The 18,303-nt window shown below is 42.1% G+C and overlaps 1 protein-coding gene across 1 annotated transcript in view; it reads left to right on the forward strand.

Annotated features, from left to right (window-relative positions):
• pitpnc1a (phosphatidylinositol transfer protein cytoplasmic 1a) overlaps positions 1 to 18,303 on the forward strand; it is a 146,835-nt gene that overhangs the window by 56,129 nt on the left and 72,403 nt on the right. The window contains exon 4 of the mRNA XM_048609682.1: positions 2,882 to 2,889. Coding sequence (XP_048465639.1) covers positions 2,882 to 2,889 — 8 coding nt within the window. The remainder of the gene's footprint in view (positions 1 to 2,881; positions 2,890 to 18,303) is intronic.

Genomic DNA, 18,303 nt, shown 5'->3' on the forward strand with positions numbered 1-18,303 from the left:
CCGAAACGTCAGCTTTCCTGCTCCTCTGATGCTGCTTGGTCTGCTGTGTTCATCCAGCTCTACACCTTGTTATCTCAGACTTTCCAACTACTTTTGGCCATCTGAAGTCATTATTAATCATTGGAAAAGTTACCAATTTACCTACAAGAGCACTGGAAATCATAAACCTATACCCTTCTGAACAGCTTTATGATTGCATTTATAATTCGCATTTTCTCCCAGTGTTCATTTTGGGATACCTCTGCTTCCTCTCTGCCATTTAGATATGGTTTGTAACTCCGGACAAGAGGTAGACTGTATTCAGCTGGAAAACAAATTCAAAAAGGACAAGGTGTTTGGGACAGATTGATGTGGGCGCACGCTATGGGCCAAATGGCCTGTTTCTGCACCATGACATTTCTATGATTTTTCGATATGCCATGATAAATGGCTAGTGCAGGCACAGAGGGCCATATGGCCTCTTTCTGTGCCATAACATTTCTATGGCATCAAGTGGTCAGTTTTTAGCACTTGCTAAAAGCCACAAGTTCACCTGCAATAGCGTTGTTGCTGTTCCGAAAAGTGCCCAGTATGACGAAAACACCATTTCCTCAACATCCGGTGTGATTTCAACTTTACATGGATTGTTACATTTGGATAGCTGTGTAGAGGCACACAACTGCAAGAAAAGGTAGAAGTTAGATATGTTATGGAACCTTTCGTTTCTTCAAGATGCCTCAGAGCTTTTTGCCATCAATAAAGAAATTTAGAAATGCAGTATGGTTGTTTCCCAGACAAACATGGGAGCTAGTTTGCAGACAACATGAACCCACAGTCAGTGAAATGAAATGAACGACTGGCGAGTTGGTTTCAAGTGGTGTTGCTTGAGGGAGGAATGTTAGCCAAGACCCCAAAGAGTTACCCTTCTGTGAGTAGCACTGTGGGATATTTCATGCCTTTCTGAACAGTCGAATAGGACCTTTGTTTGCCTGCAAAAAAGCAACAATCTTTGATGATGTGCTGTTACCTTGACATTTCAGCTGAGATGTTGTGCTGAAATCCTGGAGTGGGGCTTGAACCATCAACCTTCAGACACAGGGGTGTGTGAGTTAGCCAGATAGATAAGGAGGCTGCAAGGTGCTGACTTCTACTGAGGACTGCAGCTGATTCTGCAGAGCTATGAGTTAATCACTTTTTTTTTATTCATTCATGGAATGTGGGCATCGCTGGCTAGGCAGCATTTATTGCCCATCCCTAATTGCCCAGAGGGTGGATAAGAGTCAACTGCATTGCTGTGGGTCTGGAGTCACATGTAGGCCAGACCAGGTAAGGATGGCAGTTTCCTTCCCTAAAGGACATTAGTGAACCAGGTGGGTTTTTCCACCAATTGGCAATGGATTCATGGTCATCATTAGATTCTTAATTCCAGATATTTTATTGAATTCAAATCCCACCATATGCCATGGCGGGATTCAAACCTGGAACCCCAGAACATTACCTGGTCTCTGAATTAACAGTCTAGCGATTAGCAGGGCCATAGTTCCCGATTCCGCTTACTGACCCTAACATGGGGAGTTCCGCCTAGCAACCGGACTGTGAAGAAATAGATTCCCTTCAGATTTACCAAGGCTTGCTAAAGGCACAATTATAACAAGCCAGAGCTACTGTGGAGTCTGTGTTGTCTGACTTTTTATCTTTTATGTAATTAGAGATGGGCAATAAATGCTGGTCTAACCAGTGACACCAACTTGTCTTGTCACTCATGGGATATGGTCATCGGCCAGCAGTTATTGCCTGTCCCTAATTACCCAGAAGGTAGTTAAGAGTCAATCACCTTATAGGTCAAGAGTAGGTTAGACTAGATATTGACAGCAGATTTCCTCCCCTAAAGGGCATTGGTGAACCAGATGGGGTTTTACAGCAGTTGACAGTGATCATCATGAGACTTTTAATTCCAGACCCTTAATGAATATATATTCCACCATCTGTTGTACCAGCATTCAAACCCAGGAGCCCAGAGCATCAGAATCAAAGCAAAATACTGCAGATGACTGGAACCTGAAGCAAGCACAAAATGCTGGGGAAAATCAGCAGGTCTGGCAGCATCTACAAAGAAAGCAACACTGTCAACGTCTTGAATCCAGTATGGCTCCTCTTCAGAACACCTTCTTCTGCTGTGGACTGGAAATGTTAGCTCTGCTTCTCTGTTTGCCGATGCTGCCAGACCCACTGAGTTTCTCCAGAACTCTGTCTTTGTCCCCAGAGCATTAACCGAGCCTTTGGTTTGCTAGTTCCATTGGCTATCACTTCCCCTAAGCAGCAACATATCCAACTGCCTTGAAGACCTTATTCTATGAGAGGTGAAGGTTTTCAGTGCAGTCTTTGTGGGGCTACCAGTTTTTAATTCTGTTGATGATTGATTGAAAGGGATATGCCTCCTTTGTGCTGTCCACAGATCATGCCTGGAACAGCATCAAATTCTCAGCATTTCTCGCAAGCTAAATGCCACAAAATTTGATTTGCAGCCTTTAGTTTGAGTTGCGGGTTTATTTTCCTTCATAACTCGTGCTACAGTCGGCACTGACGTGTGAGGTACGATTCCACGCTGTATCAAAACTGGAAAATGTGATGCTGTTCTTTCTCAGGACCTTGCTGCTAGGCAACAGTTTTTTTGTTCTCAATTCGTAAAAGACTGCAAAGTCCTTTAGCACAGGATGAACTCACTTAAACCTTCTTGTTCAATCATTTCCAAATCAGCTTATGTATTAGGCATGTTGATTGAAATTGCCCTCTTGGGTAACGTTTGGAGGTGACGTCACCTTGAGATCATTTTAATTATTTATTGTTTCTTTTTCTCCCTTCTCTCCCTGTTCGTTGCCTCTGTTCCGTCCTGTGCATCTAGAATACACTGTAAGTACATTCCTGTTTCATATTGTCTACATACATGAATAAGTAATGTCGCGTGTAATGCCAAAATGGGTATGTTGGATGCTAAAACAGCCCGTAAACGGGAGCTGTACCACACAGATACATTGCCCTGTTTATGGATGGCACCAGTGTTTACTTGCAGCCATCACTCTCCTAAATAAGTTAGCTAAGTTTGAACACATTTCTCACTTGTGTAATTTAGCATGTGATAGCTGTTCATGTTAAATATGTCAGTGTGTCCCATACCTGTCTTTAGAACAGTAACTGATTTAGGAGTTTTTGGAGTGATGTACAGTATGATGAGGGATTTTGGGAGGGTAAATCAGGAGAAATTATTTTTACCAGAATCAGGGTTGGTAACCATGTGATAGTAAGAACTGCAGATGCTGGAGTCAGAGATAACACAGTGTGGAGCTGGAGGAATACAGCAGGCCAGGCTGCATCAGAGGAGCAGGAAAGTTGATGTTTCCCAACCCAAAGCGTCAACTTTCCTGCTCCTCTGATGCTGCCTGGCCTGCTGTATTCCTCCAGCTCCACATTGTGTGACCGTGTGATGTCGGTTTTAACATAAAGAACCAGAGATGAGGTGAAGGGACAAACCTTTCACGTGGTGAGCTCTGAGCGTAGCGCTTGAGAAGACGGTGGAAGCAGTTTCAATACTAAGTGTCAAAAGGAAGTGGGATAAATACTTGAGAAGCGCTTTGTGGGTAAGAGCAGAAAGTAGATCTAATTGGAAAGCTTCAAAGAGCAATTCATTTAGCTCACATGTGCTGGACTAAATGACCTTAGGAGCTGTATATTTCTGTGATATCACTGTCTGATTATAATAGCTCCCCTGTTGTTAGTTTGTTGTTGTGCTGTTCATGCAGTCAGCATCAAACCAATTGTATGATCGGTTTTCACACCCAGAAACTCAAACCTAGCGTAGCTACTGACAACTGACTCCAGCGCAGAAAGAAGTCAGGGGAGTACAACAGTTCACTTAGCATTTCCCGAGACTTTACCTACTCACCAGTGCTTCAGATCCAGTTGACCTACTCCCCTCTCCCTCTCCCATTCCCTCCTCCTGTGTCTAAAACTATCCCTCACCTCCACCACCCCTTGTGAGTTCCGCTCCAAGACACACACCATCCTGACTCAGGACTGTGCCACTGTTCCTTCTCTTGCTGGGTCAAAATCCTGGAACCTCCTCCCTAACAGCATTGTGGGTGTAACTATGTCACATGAACTGCAGCATTTTACAGAACTAGCTCAGCTTCTTGGGGACATTTCAAGTTGGACAATATATGTTAGTTTTGACAGTGATGCCCATATCCTGCAAATGAGTTTTTTAAAAACAAATCCTGATTGCTCAATAGTGCAAGGAGTTGGGATGTCATGTTGAGGTTGTTATGGATGTTGACGAGGCCTCTTCTGGAATACTGTATGCATTTCTGGTCACCCTGTTACAGGAAGGATATTATTAAACTGTAGAGGGTTCAGAAAAGATTTGAAGTTTTGGAAAAAATGGATGGTTTGAGATATAGAAATAGACTGAAAGGCTGGGACTATTTTCACTGGAGCATAAGAGGTTGAGGAGTGACCTTAATAAGGTTTATAAAGTCACGAGGGGCATAGATAAGGTGTATGACAAGGGTCTTTTCCTTCGGATGGAGGCGTTCAAAACTGAGGGGCATATATTAAGGTGAGAGGAAGAAGATTTGGAAAGGACATGAGAGGCTACTTATTTACACAGAGTAATTCATGTGTGGAATGAGTTTCCGGAGAAAATAGTTGATCCAATGAAAGTAGTCGTTACAACGTTTAAGTGACATTTAGATAAAGTACATGAATAGGAAATGTTTGGAGAGATACAGGACAGGAGCAGGCAGTTGGGACTAATTTAGTTTGGATTATGGTTGGCATGGACTGGTTGGACCAAAGGGTCTGTTTCCGTGCTGTATGACCCTATGACTTTATAACTGGCTAAAACTCCCTGGTACTATGAACGGAAGCAACAAGAGATTCCATTGTCCTCTTGCTGAAGACACAAATAAATCTTCAACAGTTAATACCACATTGGTTAAGACACAAGCTAAAAAACACCCAACTTCTATAATTAGATCAACATATTTCTCTCAATTAATACAGTTATAGAGACTTACAGGAAGGGTGTATGTTGAAGCAATAAATAATTCACATTGAACGTGCATCAGGGAAATGATTTAAGCAGAAAAATGTTTTTTTAAAATAGACTCCTGAGCTTCTTATCAGTTCTTAACATAGCTTTTAGAACTTCCTGATGAAGTGTTACAGTTGGATTTTCAGAAAATTTATACTGTACTAAGATTTCTAACAGAAACTTGGCCTGAAAAGACCTGGATTACAGTAAGTCCTCAATTTAAATCACCCCACTTAGCTTGTTTCATGTTAAAGCTGTTATACTAAGACCTTTTTCCTCAAATTACATTGACATTAGTTTGCCACAAATCTATTCCACTTGCTTTGGACCGAAGTTGGTGGGCACTGTGCAAAGGTCGTGCGGCTTTAATTATATTACCTCCAGGTAAGGTGGGTCTTGACATTCGAACTTCTGACCCAGAGTCTGGGACACTGCCACAAGACCTCCCATCCTTCTACGACTCTTCCCCCACCCCCCACCAACTTTCCCTGCCTTTCCCTGCCTTGCTTCCACCTCCCTGGTTTTGCTTTCCTCAGGCGTTGCCTCCCTCTGAATTTGCCTCCAACATTTCCCCTCAACCAGCCTTGCCTCCCTCTGCCCTTGTCTCGCCCATGCTTCTGCTCTCTGTTCTTTCTTTAGGCTTCTCCCTTCAGCATTGAAGCCCCTCCCTTCACCTGGCTGCCATTCTGAACTCATGCAGGAGTGCCTCATCTAGTGACAGAAGTTGGTTGATGTAGTCTGATGTACTCTGACTAATTCTGCGACTCGATGGAGCCTGGTCAATCTAAAAGCGCAGATGCTTACATATTTTAAAATACTTTTTAAAACATTGTGTGTGGGAAATACCGTACCGTATTACTACTGCATATTTTATGTTGCAAGCTATTTTCATGCGGATTGCAGAGTGCTGGACATGTATAGTACAGTTATTTTCTTTCAGGCAAAAAAAAACTGTCTGAAGGAACCTATCTCTAACCTTATCATTATTTCCAATTAGAACCTATGAATCACTTAAAGTCTTTTCAGTTCAAGTCACAATTTTCAGGAACTCAGCCATAACTTTAAGTGAGGACTTGCCATAATTGAAAACAACTTATTATTCAAATGTGCAAGACACCTGCCCTGGTCAACATGACCAATTTTGAAATAAAATCCCTCAAGGGTGCATTAGGGCCCATTTTTACATGTTCAATAGATCTAGTGCCTGTTCTAAGCAATATAAATGGGTGAGGGGTCTTATGGTAGTGTTCTAGACTCAGGATCAGGAGTTTGAGGTTCAAGACCCACCTTCCCTGGAGGTAATATAATTAAGACAACATGACACAGTGCTCAGCAACTTGGGTTAAATGCAAATGGAATGGATTTGTGTTGTTTTTGTTATTGAAAACTAAAAGATACCAAGCAGGTTTGACAGGTTGGCAGCTGAGAGGATGTTTTCCCGTGTGGGAGAGTAGAGAACTAGAGAGCACAGTTTCAAAATAAAGGGCCTACCATTTAAGATGAAGGTATGGATACATTTCTTCTCCAAGAGGGTCATTGGTATCTGGAATCCTCTCCCTCAATGAGCAGTAGAGCCTGCAACATGAAATAAAGTCAAGTTTTAGTCAGATAGGCTCTTGATTGAGTGAGTCAAGATTTACAGGGAGAGGTGGGTTAATGCCACAATCGGATCAGCCATGATTTTATTGAACGGCGAGCAGGCTCAAGGGGCCGAATGGCCTGCTCCTGTGTTCCCACAAAATGCAAAGTATTAGGTGGTTAACCGCAGGTTAGATCAAACTCTTGTGCCTTGGTGATCATTTTGGTTAGTTTCATCGGTAAGTGGCTGTGACCATTTTGCTATAATATGATCATAGACTGCTTACCATAAAATGCTAATGTCATGGGTCTGGTAACCGATTCCACTGTTTTACCAGGTGCTGCGGCCAGTTTAGTGAGTTAGGTCCATCATCTTCTTTAAAACTGGATACCACATTATTTGCAGCATTCAATCTCTCCTGTACTGACTGCGGAAACTTCAAAGTCATACCTCTTTAAATCCTCAAGTTGAATCCATCACTAACGAGCAGTTTTTTAACTGTGAATCCTTATTTTCTGCTGTTTGGGTTAAATGTGTCTCATTTAAGTCACTTGTTAATCGTATGTTTGCATTATGACCAGCTACAGAAAGCATGTTCTCTGTGTTTATCCAATGAAGGCCTGAAGAGTGTTGACCAGTTATTGTTCTATACTTTAAACTTATCATCTGTTTCGATACATTAGAGGTATAAACTGCCTCATTTTGAAGAGAAATAGTAGGAACTGCTGATGCTTCTCGACCCGAAACGTCAGCTTTCCTGCCCCTCTGATGCGGCTTGGCCTGCTGTGTTCATCCAGCTCTACACCTTATTATCTCATTTTGAAGAGATCAAGCTTTGACAGTGAGTCTAAGTAAATCTGAAGAACCGAAATCCCAAAGGATGCTATTACTAAAATCTGATACCAATTGAAATGCCACACAATAAAAAACCCCATCCTGCTCATGGCGTTTTAGGTGGTTTTCAATTAAACCAGGGATTTTCCAACACAAGATTCTGTTAGAAACCTTATGTCAATTGTCACAAAAAGCTGTAGTCATTAAAAAAATATAATATTGAATACTTGTTAGAAAGTACATCTTTAAGTGCTTAAACCTTTATTCCCCAGTTGCATTTTTCAATGTTCAATATTTATTGTTGTAATCTCCTTCTTCACAGATAATAAGTCTCTATCACTGTATTAATTGGGAGCTGGATGTTAACCTATTTAAGGAGACTGGCTACTTTCTAATTTGTGAAACTGATGCCACATCAACACAATGTTAATTGGAGAGGGTTTACTGCTTTGCTTTCAGTGGGATAATTATCTTGTCTGTCTGTCTTGTGGTGTGTCCTTGCCCTGAACGGAGGTGGGTGCATGACCAGCCCATATTTAAACAGTCCCTGATATCAATACTATGAGGTAGCTGGGGCAGCAAACAGGCACCTGGCACTTAGATTGATGGCACCGCCCTATGATCTGATGGATCGTTGGTTGTCTATAATGTGTGTTATTGTCAGCTCACGGCAATGCCAGTGATGCATTTACCGAAGGTGTAGCCAGTGATAAAAGGGCTCAGAATATTGATCCCAAATCTAAAGGGAAGATCCTTCACAATGTGGATGTTGCACTCTTGATCTCAACCTGAAGCCTCCAGTGTGCCATTCAATATCTTTCACTGCTGGTACTAATTGGAAATGTTTCCTTCATTACATCTCCAACTCCTGATCTGATGAAGAATTGAATGCTCATTTGAGAGAGTATGCAGCAACAGAACCCTCTCCAATCAGTATCACCGGCACCAGTATGGTCTTCATTAAGGACCTTAGCTAGGTCCTGACAAATAAGCTTTATTCCACCCCTTTCAATACCATCCTTACTCCAGCTTTCAGGGTAGGAAGAAGCACAGATCAATAACCCTTTTATCCCAATTTGATGTCACTTTATTCCAAGGAAAACTACTGTTAATCAGTGTCATTGGGAATACACTGAGTCTGAGTCCGGATAGGGATCCTCTCTGACCACAGTACATTGTAAATGTGTTTAGGGAGCTCATCTGACAAGACCACAACAACCCTACTGTATCCACGTTTAGAAACAACAAGCAAGACACTTGCTCAGTGATTAATCGGGAGGCAGTGGTGTATTGTTAATGTCACTGGGCCATTAATCCAGATCTCCAGACTAATGTTCTGGGGACCTTGGTTCAGTTTCCATCATGGTGGATGGTGAAATTTGAATTCAATCTTAAAACAAACCCTGCACTTCCCTGGCCACTATAGCTTGGCCAATCCACCTAACCTGCACATCTTTGGACTGTGGGAGGAAACCCACACAGACACGGGGAGAACGTGCAAACTTCACACAGACAGTTTTCCGAGGCTGGAATTGAATCTGGGTCCATGGTGCTTTGAGACAGCAGTGCTAACCACTGAGCCACCGTGGTGCCCCAAGGACCAGTTACATGGCTGTTGGCAGGCAAAAAGTCTTTGTCATTGATAAGTGGTCACTAGGCTATTGACAGTCCTTTTGTTGCCAGCCAAAGCTCCATCTGTACACAACCCCTGAATTTCAGTTCATTTGCAAATGCTACTGTAACCCACAGTTGTATAAACTATATTTGCATGAGTATTTTGCTTTCAAATCATGCAGCAAGCAGTCCTTGGTTTTTTTAAACAGTTCTTTTGTCATTTCAATCCACAATTAAAAAACACACAAAATAAAACCAAGAGCACAGTAAAGAGTTGTAAGTCATCTGAAATTTTGCCGCCGATTTCCCATGTAGTGTATTAGTGCTTTCATTTTTTAAAAAGAAACAAATCAGCAAAAGCAAAAGTAATTCTTTAATATGGGGGAGAAAAATCTGCAATGTTGAGTTTAGGTTTTGCTACGTTGTCAAGTTAGTGGTTACTTCAGTCTGCAGTTGAGTTATCATTTGGATGTTTAATCTCTTGGACAAGTATCCCCTGTTGAAAGCATATTTGGTAGGTTAGGTATATTCCCTGAATAACATGCTGCCAATTGGATTTGATTTGGTTTAATTCATTATTGTCGCATGTACCTCGGTACAGTGAAAAGTTTTGTTTTTGCGTGCAGTACAGGCAGATCATACCATACACTGTGCATAAGGGTAGTAGAACAGAGCAAGGAATACAATGTTACAACTGCAGAGAAGGTGCACAAAGAACAAGACCGACATTAAATTTGAAAGTTGACAGGTCCATTCAGAAGTCGAATAACTTTGGGGAAGAAGCTGTTCTTGAATTTGTTGGTACTTGTGTTTAAGCTTTTGTATCTTCTGTTGACAGAAGAGGTTAGAAGAGATTATAACTGGGGTGATTACAGCTGGTATTTAGTCCAGTGGCTGAGCATTCTCAGTACATAGACAAATGGATGCTTCCCTTCCACGCAACTACCCTCTCATAGACTGATATGTAAAAGGTGACTTATTAGTGATAACAAGGTATAGAGCTGGATGAACACAGCAGAGCAAGCAGCATCAGAGGAGCAGGAAGGCTGACGTTTCGGGCCTAGACCCTTCTTCAGACTTATTAGTGGTCTGGAAAAAGTGCTATTTATATCAGTCAAGAATAAAAAGTCCATGATTTCACAAACAGTGAAGTGCTAGTATGCACAAGCGATCCTCCCTGCTGTTGTTCTCCATGTTACTTCATCTCAGGTACAAGCAGGATGATTTTTCCTCCTCTTGCTGCCAGACTAGGATTTAGTCCTGAATTGAAAGAAAGAATGACTTACATTTATATAGGAACTGCCACAGCTACAGGACATCCCAAAGCACCTTACAGGCAATGAACTGCTTTCCTGACGTCTGGTCAGAGTTATCCTGTAGGACACCTGATTTGCACACAGGAAACACTCAAAAACAGGCATGTCCATAATGGCCACATCTACAGCCCAACGGCCTAAATGTGGATTTTACTAGTTTCAAAATCTCCCCACTCCCGGCCTCATTCCATGACCAACCCTCCCTCTCATCCCTGCCTCCTTGACCTGACACAACCTGTCTATCTTCTCTCCCACCTATCCGCTCCTCCCACCTCAAAGACCAGTCCTTGTTACTCCCTACCTGTACTCACCTATCACGATCCCACCTACCTTCCCCATCCCCAGCCCTCCTCTCTCTATTTATTTCTGAGCTCCCTTCCCCCTCCCACACCATTTTTGACCCGAAATATCAACTTTCCTGCTCCTCCGATGCTGCCTGGCCCGCTGTGTTCCTCCAGCTCCACACTGTGTTATCTCATCATCTATTTGAATTATGTTGATTGAGGGTTAAATATTGGCCAGGATGCTGGGGAAATGTCCCCGTTCCTCCTGCTGTGGGATCTTTAACATCCACTGAACAGGGCAGACACGGCCTCAGCTTAAGCGAAAGTTTATGCTGCCTCAACGTTTCCTAAGCAATTTTTTTAAGCCAGAGGAGTGACATCCAGTTCACGCTGTGGCCTCTTGAGCTGCAACAAACATCTGTTTGAAATAAAACCTCTTGGTTTGATGAAGTTATTAACGTTGTTATGTAGGTGGCAGAGAATAACGGCAGGATGAATGTTTACCATCAGACCCACATGGTCTCAATCTCACCCAGCCATCTGCAGAGATCCTGGATGAAAGCCAGGCACTGCATGACAGGCAAGAGGTGGAGGTAAATTCAGGAACGGATCACCCCAGTGACCTCTCAGCCCCCATCCCAGCCAATAAGCTCGCTAAGTGAGGCATGAACACTCCAGCTCTTCACTCAAGTCATGGGTCTCTCCGCTGAGAGAGGGAGAACAGCTGTAAAGGAAATGGGGAGTTAGAAATGACAATACAACATATCATCGTTGAGACATGCAAGCAGTTCTTTCATGTTGGGTGGAGTGTGCTCTAAACTGTAAAAAGGCTTCCTGTAAATGTTTCTTACATTCACAGCAGTGACCTTTTGTAATTCAGACGTGTGGGTGTCATTGGCTGGGCCAGTATTCTTTGTCAGTCCCCAGGCTCCCTTGAAAAGATCTCCAGATCAGTACCTTTTTCTTTAAATTCACTTGCGGGGTGTGGCTAGACCGGCATTTATTGCCCATCCACAATTGCCCAGAGGACAGTTCACAGTCAACCATATTGCTGTGGGTCTGGAGTCACATGTAGGCCAGATCAAGTATGGATGGCAGATTTCGTTCACTAATTAGTGAACCAAATAGGTTTTTCCAACAATTGACAATGACTTCATCATCGTCATTAGACCCTTAATTCCACATTCTTTATTGAATTCAAATTCCAGCATTTGCCATGGCAGGATTTGAACCAGGATTCCCAGAACATTAACTGAGTTTCAGGATTAATAGTCTAGCTTGGGGCTTCCCTTCTTTGCATTGACTGCAAAGCATTTTGGAACAGCCTGTGATGCAAAAGGGGCTATATAAATGACAATCAGACTGTCTGAAAGGGCAGCAGAGGTCAATTGAATGGAAACTTCACTGAGGATAAACATTTGAGCAGCCAGCTCAGGAAGAGTGGCTGTACCTTGAGGGGTTTAACTGTGTTCTTAGTTGTTCTCTCAACCCATTTAGCAATGTGGGGCCGGGAAAGGTTTAAAAAATATTTTTGGCTAACCTGAATGGTGCAGAAGACTTGAACATTGCCCATTCAACCGAAGCACAGCTATTGGATTGGTTCCTGAAGTTTTGTTCAAGACTGTGTGTAAAATGTCCCTGCAATTTCCATTTAGACATGATTGTGGTACCTTTAGTGGTGGTGACTGAGGCACTGTGAGAAGCTGGATTAATTAGACTGCAAGGGTTACATTAGGAGGATGGTTACATAAGGTTGTTACATATACAAGGCTTAAGAAGTGAACTGATTGAAGTGCTTCATGTGGTTAAAGGATTTGTCAGGACTTGGAGAGAGAGAAATTATATCCTTTGATGGCAGAGTCCAGCACAAGGGCTTGGCCTTAAAATTAGAACTAAATTGTTCATGTGTGGGGTCAGGAAGCATCTCTTCACAGGAAATATAATAGAAACCTGAGACTCTCTACCCAAAATGCAGTCGAATACAAGTCAATGATACATTACAGAATGGAGATTGATAGTGTTTTTTTTTATCAGGCAGGGATATTAATTAAAGATATGGATTCGAGGTGGATAGATGAGAGTAACGGTCAGCCATGATTTAACAGAGTAGTAGAAGTGGCTTGAGGTTTGGAACAGCCTCCTGTGGTTCCTGTTAATGTCAAGCAAGAATTAAAAATTAAAGTCTGCATAATCCTAGCAGATCATAAGGCCAGTCTGTCCTTGGAGAGAGAGAGAGACAATAACCTGAGGGTCACCCCACGTCAGACAAAGGGGAGAGGTTAAGAGGAAGAGTCCTTCATGGTAACCTCAGCTGGTGCATGATTTCCTTTTATTTCAAAAATATACTTTATTCATAAAATATCTTTGTATACTTAGTCACTAAAGCAGTTCAGTTCTGTCAGAAACAAAACAAACATTGGAGTTTGACTCAAACCAATCAAAGGCATTTCTTAGTTGAACGATACTCTATTTACATATATTTGAGGCATCGGAGGGCCTGATAGCTGAACAGACCCCCATTTCACTTCAGCAGAAAGACTTTAGACAGTGATCTTTCCCCACTGCACCTTGGCAGCAGTTGCCCCAAACTTTAGTGCATCCCTCATCATATAGTCCTGAACATTGGAATGTGCCAGTCTGCAACACTCAGCTGAGGTCAAGTTCTTGCTCTGGAAGACCAACAAGTTTCGGGCAGACCAAAGAGTGTCTTTCACTGAGTTGATGGTCCTCCAGGCACAGTCAGGAATTGAACCCACACTCTTGGCATTACTTTAGATTGCAAACCAGCCATCCAGCCATATTTCTTAGGTGTAAACGATGTCCTTTATGAGGTTAGGTTTGTTCTTAGGTTTGAGTAAAATATCTTTTAATTTGGAGCCAGCCAATTTCTTGCTGTGACAGGGGTGATTTCCGCAAACATTTAAATAAAGGAAAGTGTTTCAATCTCCAATAATAACAACTCTCATCTTGTTAAATTTGTTCACCTCCTGCCCAAGCCGATCTTTAATGTATAAAGCGTAATGGAGAACGTGCTCGTTGACTCTGGATGTATTTTCACAAGAGACGTGCGAAGGGTCTGTGCTTGTGTGTTTATGTATTTATTTCCCCAACTGAAGCAACACATCAGTGTCACCAGAATGAGAAATAGCCCTGCTGTAACAGACATTGGGACCCCAGTCTTTGCAGCTGGGTTTTAATAGCTACTGCAATAGCAGAGCAACATCAGAAGGAGCAGCATTTTTCTGAGCAAAACACCAGGCTGAAGTAGACACGGCTGTGTTATAATTATAGCTGATCTCAACTGTCATTTTTTTCTACCAAGTAGTACTTGTACCCAGAGTCACAACTCAACGTGCATTTTTAATCGAATGTGTACATAGGAGATTTACCAGCCAGGTTTATTTTGTTTCAGTTCTATAGCCTTGACAGAATTGTAAGTAAAAGGCTGCTGCTAAGAAGCAACAAAGGACTGTTTTGTCAAATCCACTCATGAACTCATCATTAGAAACAAAAAAAAACACAAGCTTTATCACCTTCTCAACAAGTGTTAAAATATTTGGTGTGAAAATGCTCTGGTTAGCAACAGTCAATTAAGTGTGAAGCAGTGAGCTTCCTTATTGAATTGCTGGCTGTGTTTGTCGTCTCAAAGTTATCGTACCATATTCGAAGTTTGTGTCAATTTCAGAATAAATTAGTGCCCTGATCAGTGGTCGGATCTCCTTCCTCTGTTGCGGGATCATCTTCATAACCTATGGGTGAAAACCAGAGGTAATGGATCCTTTCCCACGTGATCTAAAGCAGTCAGCTGCTCAGGGTGTGAGAGCTGACCACCAAATATCATTTGACCCGGGCATATAGAGCACGGAAGACTTGAATTAAGTTCTGTCTTTATGTCCCTGCGTCACCTCAACACATGTCTTTCAATCCTTCAAATCAATTTGGGTTAAATTGGAATCAGGAAGTAGTTTGGATTAAAGGATGCAACACAAACACTGAATGGATAACAAGTACATGATGTGAGTCATACAGACAGTGAGTAATAGCTGTCAGTCTCTCTAGTCCATTATGGCGAATGTAGATCATAGAATCCCCATAGTGTGGAAGCAAGCCATTCAGTCCATATCGACCCTCTGAAGAGCATACTACGTAGACCCATCTCCTACCCTATCCCTATAACCCTGCATTTCCCATAGCTAATCCACCTAGCCTGCATATCCCTGGACACAATTTAGCATGGCCATTCCACCTCACCTGCACATCTTTGGATTGTGGGAGGAAACCCACGCAGACACAGGGAGAAGGTACAGACTCCACACAGTCGTCTGAGGGTGGAATTGAACCCAGGTCCCTGGCGCTGTGAGGCAGCAGTACTAACCACTGAGCCACCCTAAATGAATGTGAGCAGCTGGTACTAGGTGCTTGACAATTTTATTTCTCTAACTATGGCACAGTGAATAACTTGATATGAGATCAAAAGCATTTAAATAGTAGGAAGTTGGAAGTGAAGGCCACTCCAACTTCTCAGTACTCACTGGAGCTTGAACATTAAATGTTCTTCAAAAATTCAGTGGTGACAACTGAGAGATTGTGCTCAGCAATTTCTCGATCTCTTTCTCAACCTTTTCCTCTAATGTTCAGGCTTGCCGTTTTCTTCAAAGAACTCATTAATATATGAATGCAAAAAGTTTCCCTCTGCAACAGAGTAAATGTTGAAGCAAAATAATGAAAAGACTTTAGATCAAACTTGATCAATCAGGTCAATGGGCTGAAGGGTGGCAGATGGAGTTTAATTTGGATAAATGTGAGGTTTTGCATTTTGGTAAAACAAACAAGGGCAGGACATATACAATTAAAAGTAGGGCCTTGAGAGGTGTTGTAGGACAGAGAGACCTAAGAGTTCAGGTATGTAATTCTTTGAAGTTTGCATCAGATATAGACAGGGTGGTTAAGAAGGCATTTAGCACAGTAGGAGTTGTGCCATTATGTTGAGGTTGTACAGGACATTGGTGAGGCCTCTTCTGGAATACGGTGTGCAGTTCTGGACGCCCTGTTATAGGAAGGATGTCTTTAAGCTGGAGACGGTTCAGAAGAGATTTACCAGGATATTGCCAGGAATGGAGGGTTTGGGTTATAAGGATAGGCTGGATAGGCTGGGACTTTTTTCACTGGAGCGTAGGAGTTTGAGGGGTAACCGTATAGAGGTTTATAAAATCCTGAGGGATATAGATAAGGTGAAAAATTAGGAAGGGTATAGATAAGGTGAATGGCGGGTGTCTTTTCCCTTGGGATGGGGGATTCCAAGACTAGGGGACATTTTTTAAGAGGAGAAAGATTTTAAAAAAAGAGGGATTTTTTTTTTACACAGAAAGTGGTTCACGTGTGGAATGAACTTCCTGAGGAAGTGGTGAATGTGGGTACAGTTACAATATTTAAAACAAATTTGGATAAGTACATGAATAGGAAAGGTTTGGAGAGATATGGGCCAAGCACAGGTGGGTAAGACCAGTTTAATTTGGGATTATGGTCAGCATGGACTTGTTGGACCGAAGGGTCTGTTTCTGTGCTACGTGACTCTAAACTCTCTAAACCCTCTAAACCAAGGACGGATTTAGTTTCAGTCTTCCCCATCTCAAATAATGTCAGGGAATGTTAAAGTTGTTTTTAGTTTTACAATGTCTGCTACCTAACTCTTATGATTTCCTGCTCACACATTACTCCTGGTCCAGGAACGCCTTGAATTTAAAATTCTCATCATGTTTAAAACACTCCACTGCCCTACTCTTTATATGTAATTTCCTCCAAGCCTGGAACACACTGAGATCTCTCTGCTCTTCCAATTCTGGCTGGCTTGTGCAAACCCTGATTTCCATCACTCTATCTTTATCACCTGTGACTTCAACTGCCAAAGCCCTATGCTGTGGAATCCACTCTGTAAACGTCTCCGTCTCTGCACCTCATTCCCCTCCAGAAAGACGCTTCTTAAAACTTACTTCTTTGACCAAACTTTTGGTCTCCTGTTCTAGCACCCCTATCCCACGTGGCTGTGTCAGTGTTTTCTTCGACACCACTCCTGCAAAATGCTGTGCAATGTTTTCCAATGTCAGAGACGCTAGATAACTCCAAGTTGTCAATGGAAGGAGACCCAAACGAATGCTGAATTGAGACAATCATTCTCAGCTACTCTGCAGCCTAACAGCAATTCTGTAGGTAATCCTACTTAAAATCATTAGCCATTCCACAGCTCCTGATGAGTAAAAGGAAACTGTACTAGTTAAGGAGTAGAGCATAATAAATTTAGCAGGTACAAAATTGATGTCCCATAAAAGGTCCTCAGTGCCCCGTATATTGATATCTCCAAGTCCCTCTCCATCTTAAGAGTACTCCATAAACTACCAAATTTAAAGATTTAGACATATTATGCGCATCAGAGATGGAGAAAAATAAGGATGCCAACCCTTCAAAGTTGATTTGGAGTTTCCAAGATCATGAGGTTAAAATTCAGGACACTGTTGTGAAACAATCCAGGAGAGAAAACACCACGGGCGCATTAAAAAGGAATCATGTAGTTTTCTTCATACATTTCTGTTTAATTGTTATAGTGATGGTGATTGGGAAGATCCCATCAAGATTTTTCCCAGAGTTGAAATGTCTGACGCTAGGGGACATGCATTTAAGGTGCGAGGGGGAAAGTTCAAAGGAGATGTGAGGGGCAGGTTTTTTTTACCCAGAGAGTGGTAGGAGTCTGGAACGTGCTGCCAGGGGAGGTGATGGAGGCAGAAACAATAGGGGCATTTAGGAGACTTTTAGATAAGCGCATGAATATGCAAGGAATGGAGGGATAAGGACCAAGGAAAGGCAGAATGGATTAGTTTAATTTGGCGTCATGTTTGGTTGAATATTGTGGACCTAATGGCCCGTTCCTGTGCTGTACAGTTCTGTATTCCCATTGTGTAGTAAAGAGACTTTATTTTCCAGTTGGGTTGCAAAGGTGTGCAGGTCCAACAACCAATGGTAGTCATGTGGAGTGGATCGTTTGGAAATGGGAAGTCAAGCGATGATATCTGTCTGAATCTGTCCCACCAGAATTGGCCACCTGAGGGGCATGTAAAATATTACTGTAAAAACGACACAATGCGGTGATGCTTTGCGCATGTTGGAAGGCAAATTAGCATAGGCCATTCATTCTTAATGACTCTACCATCTTTGTCCCCAACATGGTGCCTATTCAGTTGAACTTCTTGTTAGACTAAAAGCTCAACTGGGAGAGAATTCAGATCATTAAAGAAACCTGGTGAGTCTTGCTAACTATTGTCTTTATCCTGAACGCAACGACAGTCTTCTGAAGAGACTAGCAAAATGTATCATGCTGGAATATAATTGCTGGCATGTTATAGCAAAAATGACTCATCTGAACTAACCAATATTACTACATAGACTTCCACCTTCTGAAATCTAGAATATGATTCATTTATTTGGGTCCTTGAGGATTTAAATATGAAATGACAACCTTTTAATAAGTGCTGAAGAATATTTATTATAAGAATCAATTTATGCATTATGTTATAGTATTGATTCCAATATCGAAGAGTATAGGGTAATTAAAGATGG

Source organism: Rhincodon typus, chromosome 21 (genome assembly GCF_021869965.1).
Source record: "Rhincodon typus isolate 14 chromosome 21, sRhiTyp1.1, whole genome shotgun sequence".
Lineage (NCBI taxonomy): Eukaryota > Metazoa > Chordata > Chondrichthyes > Orectolobiformes > Rhincodontidae > Rhincodon > Rhincodon typus.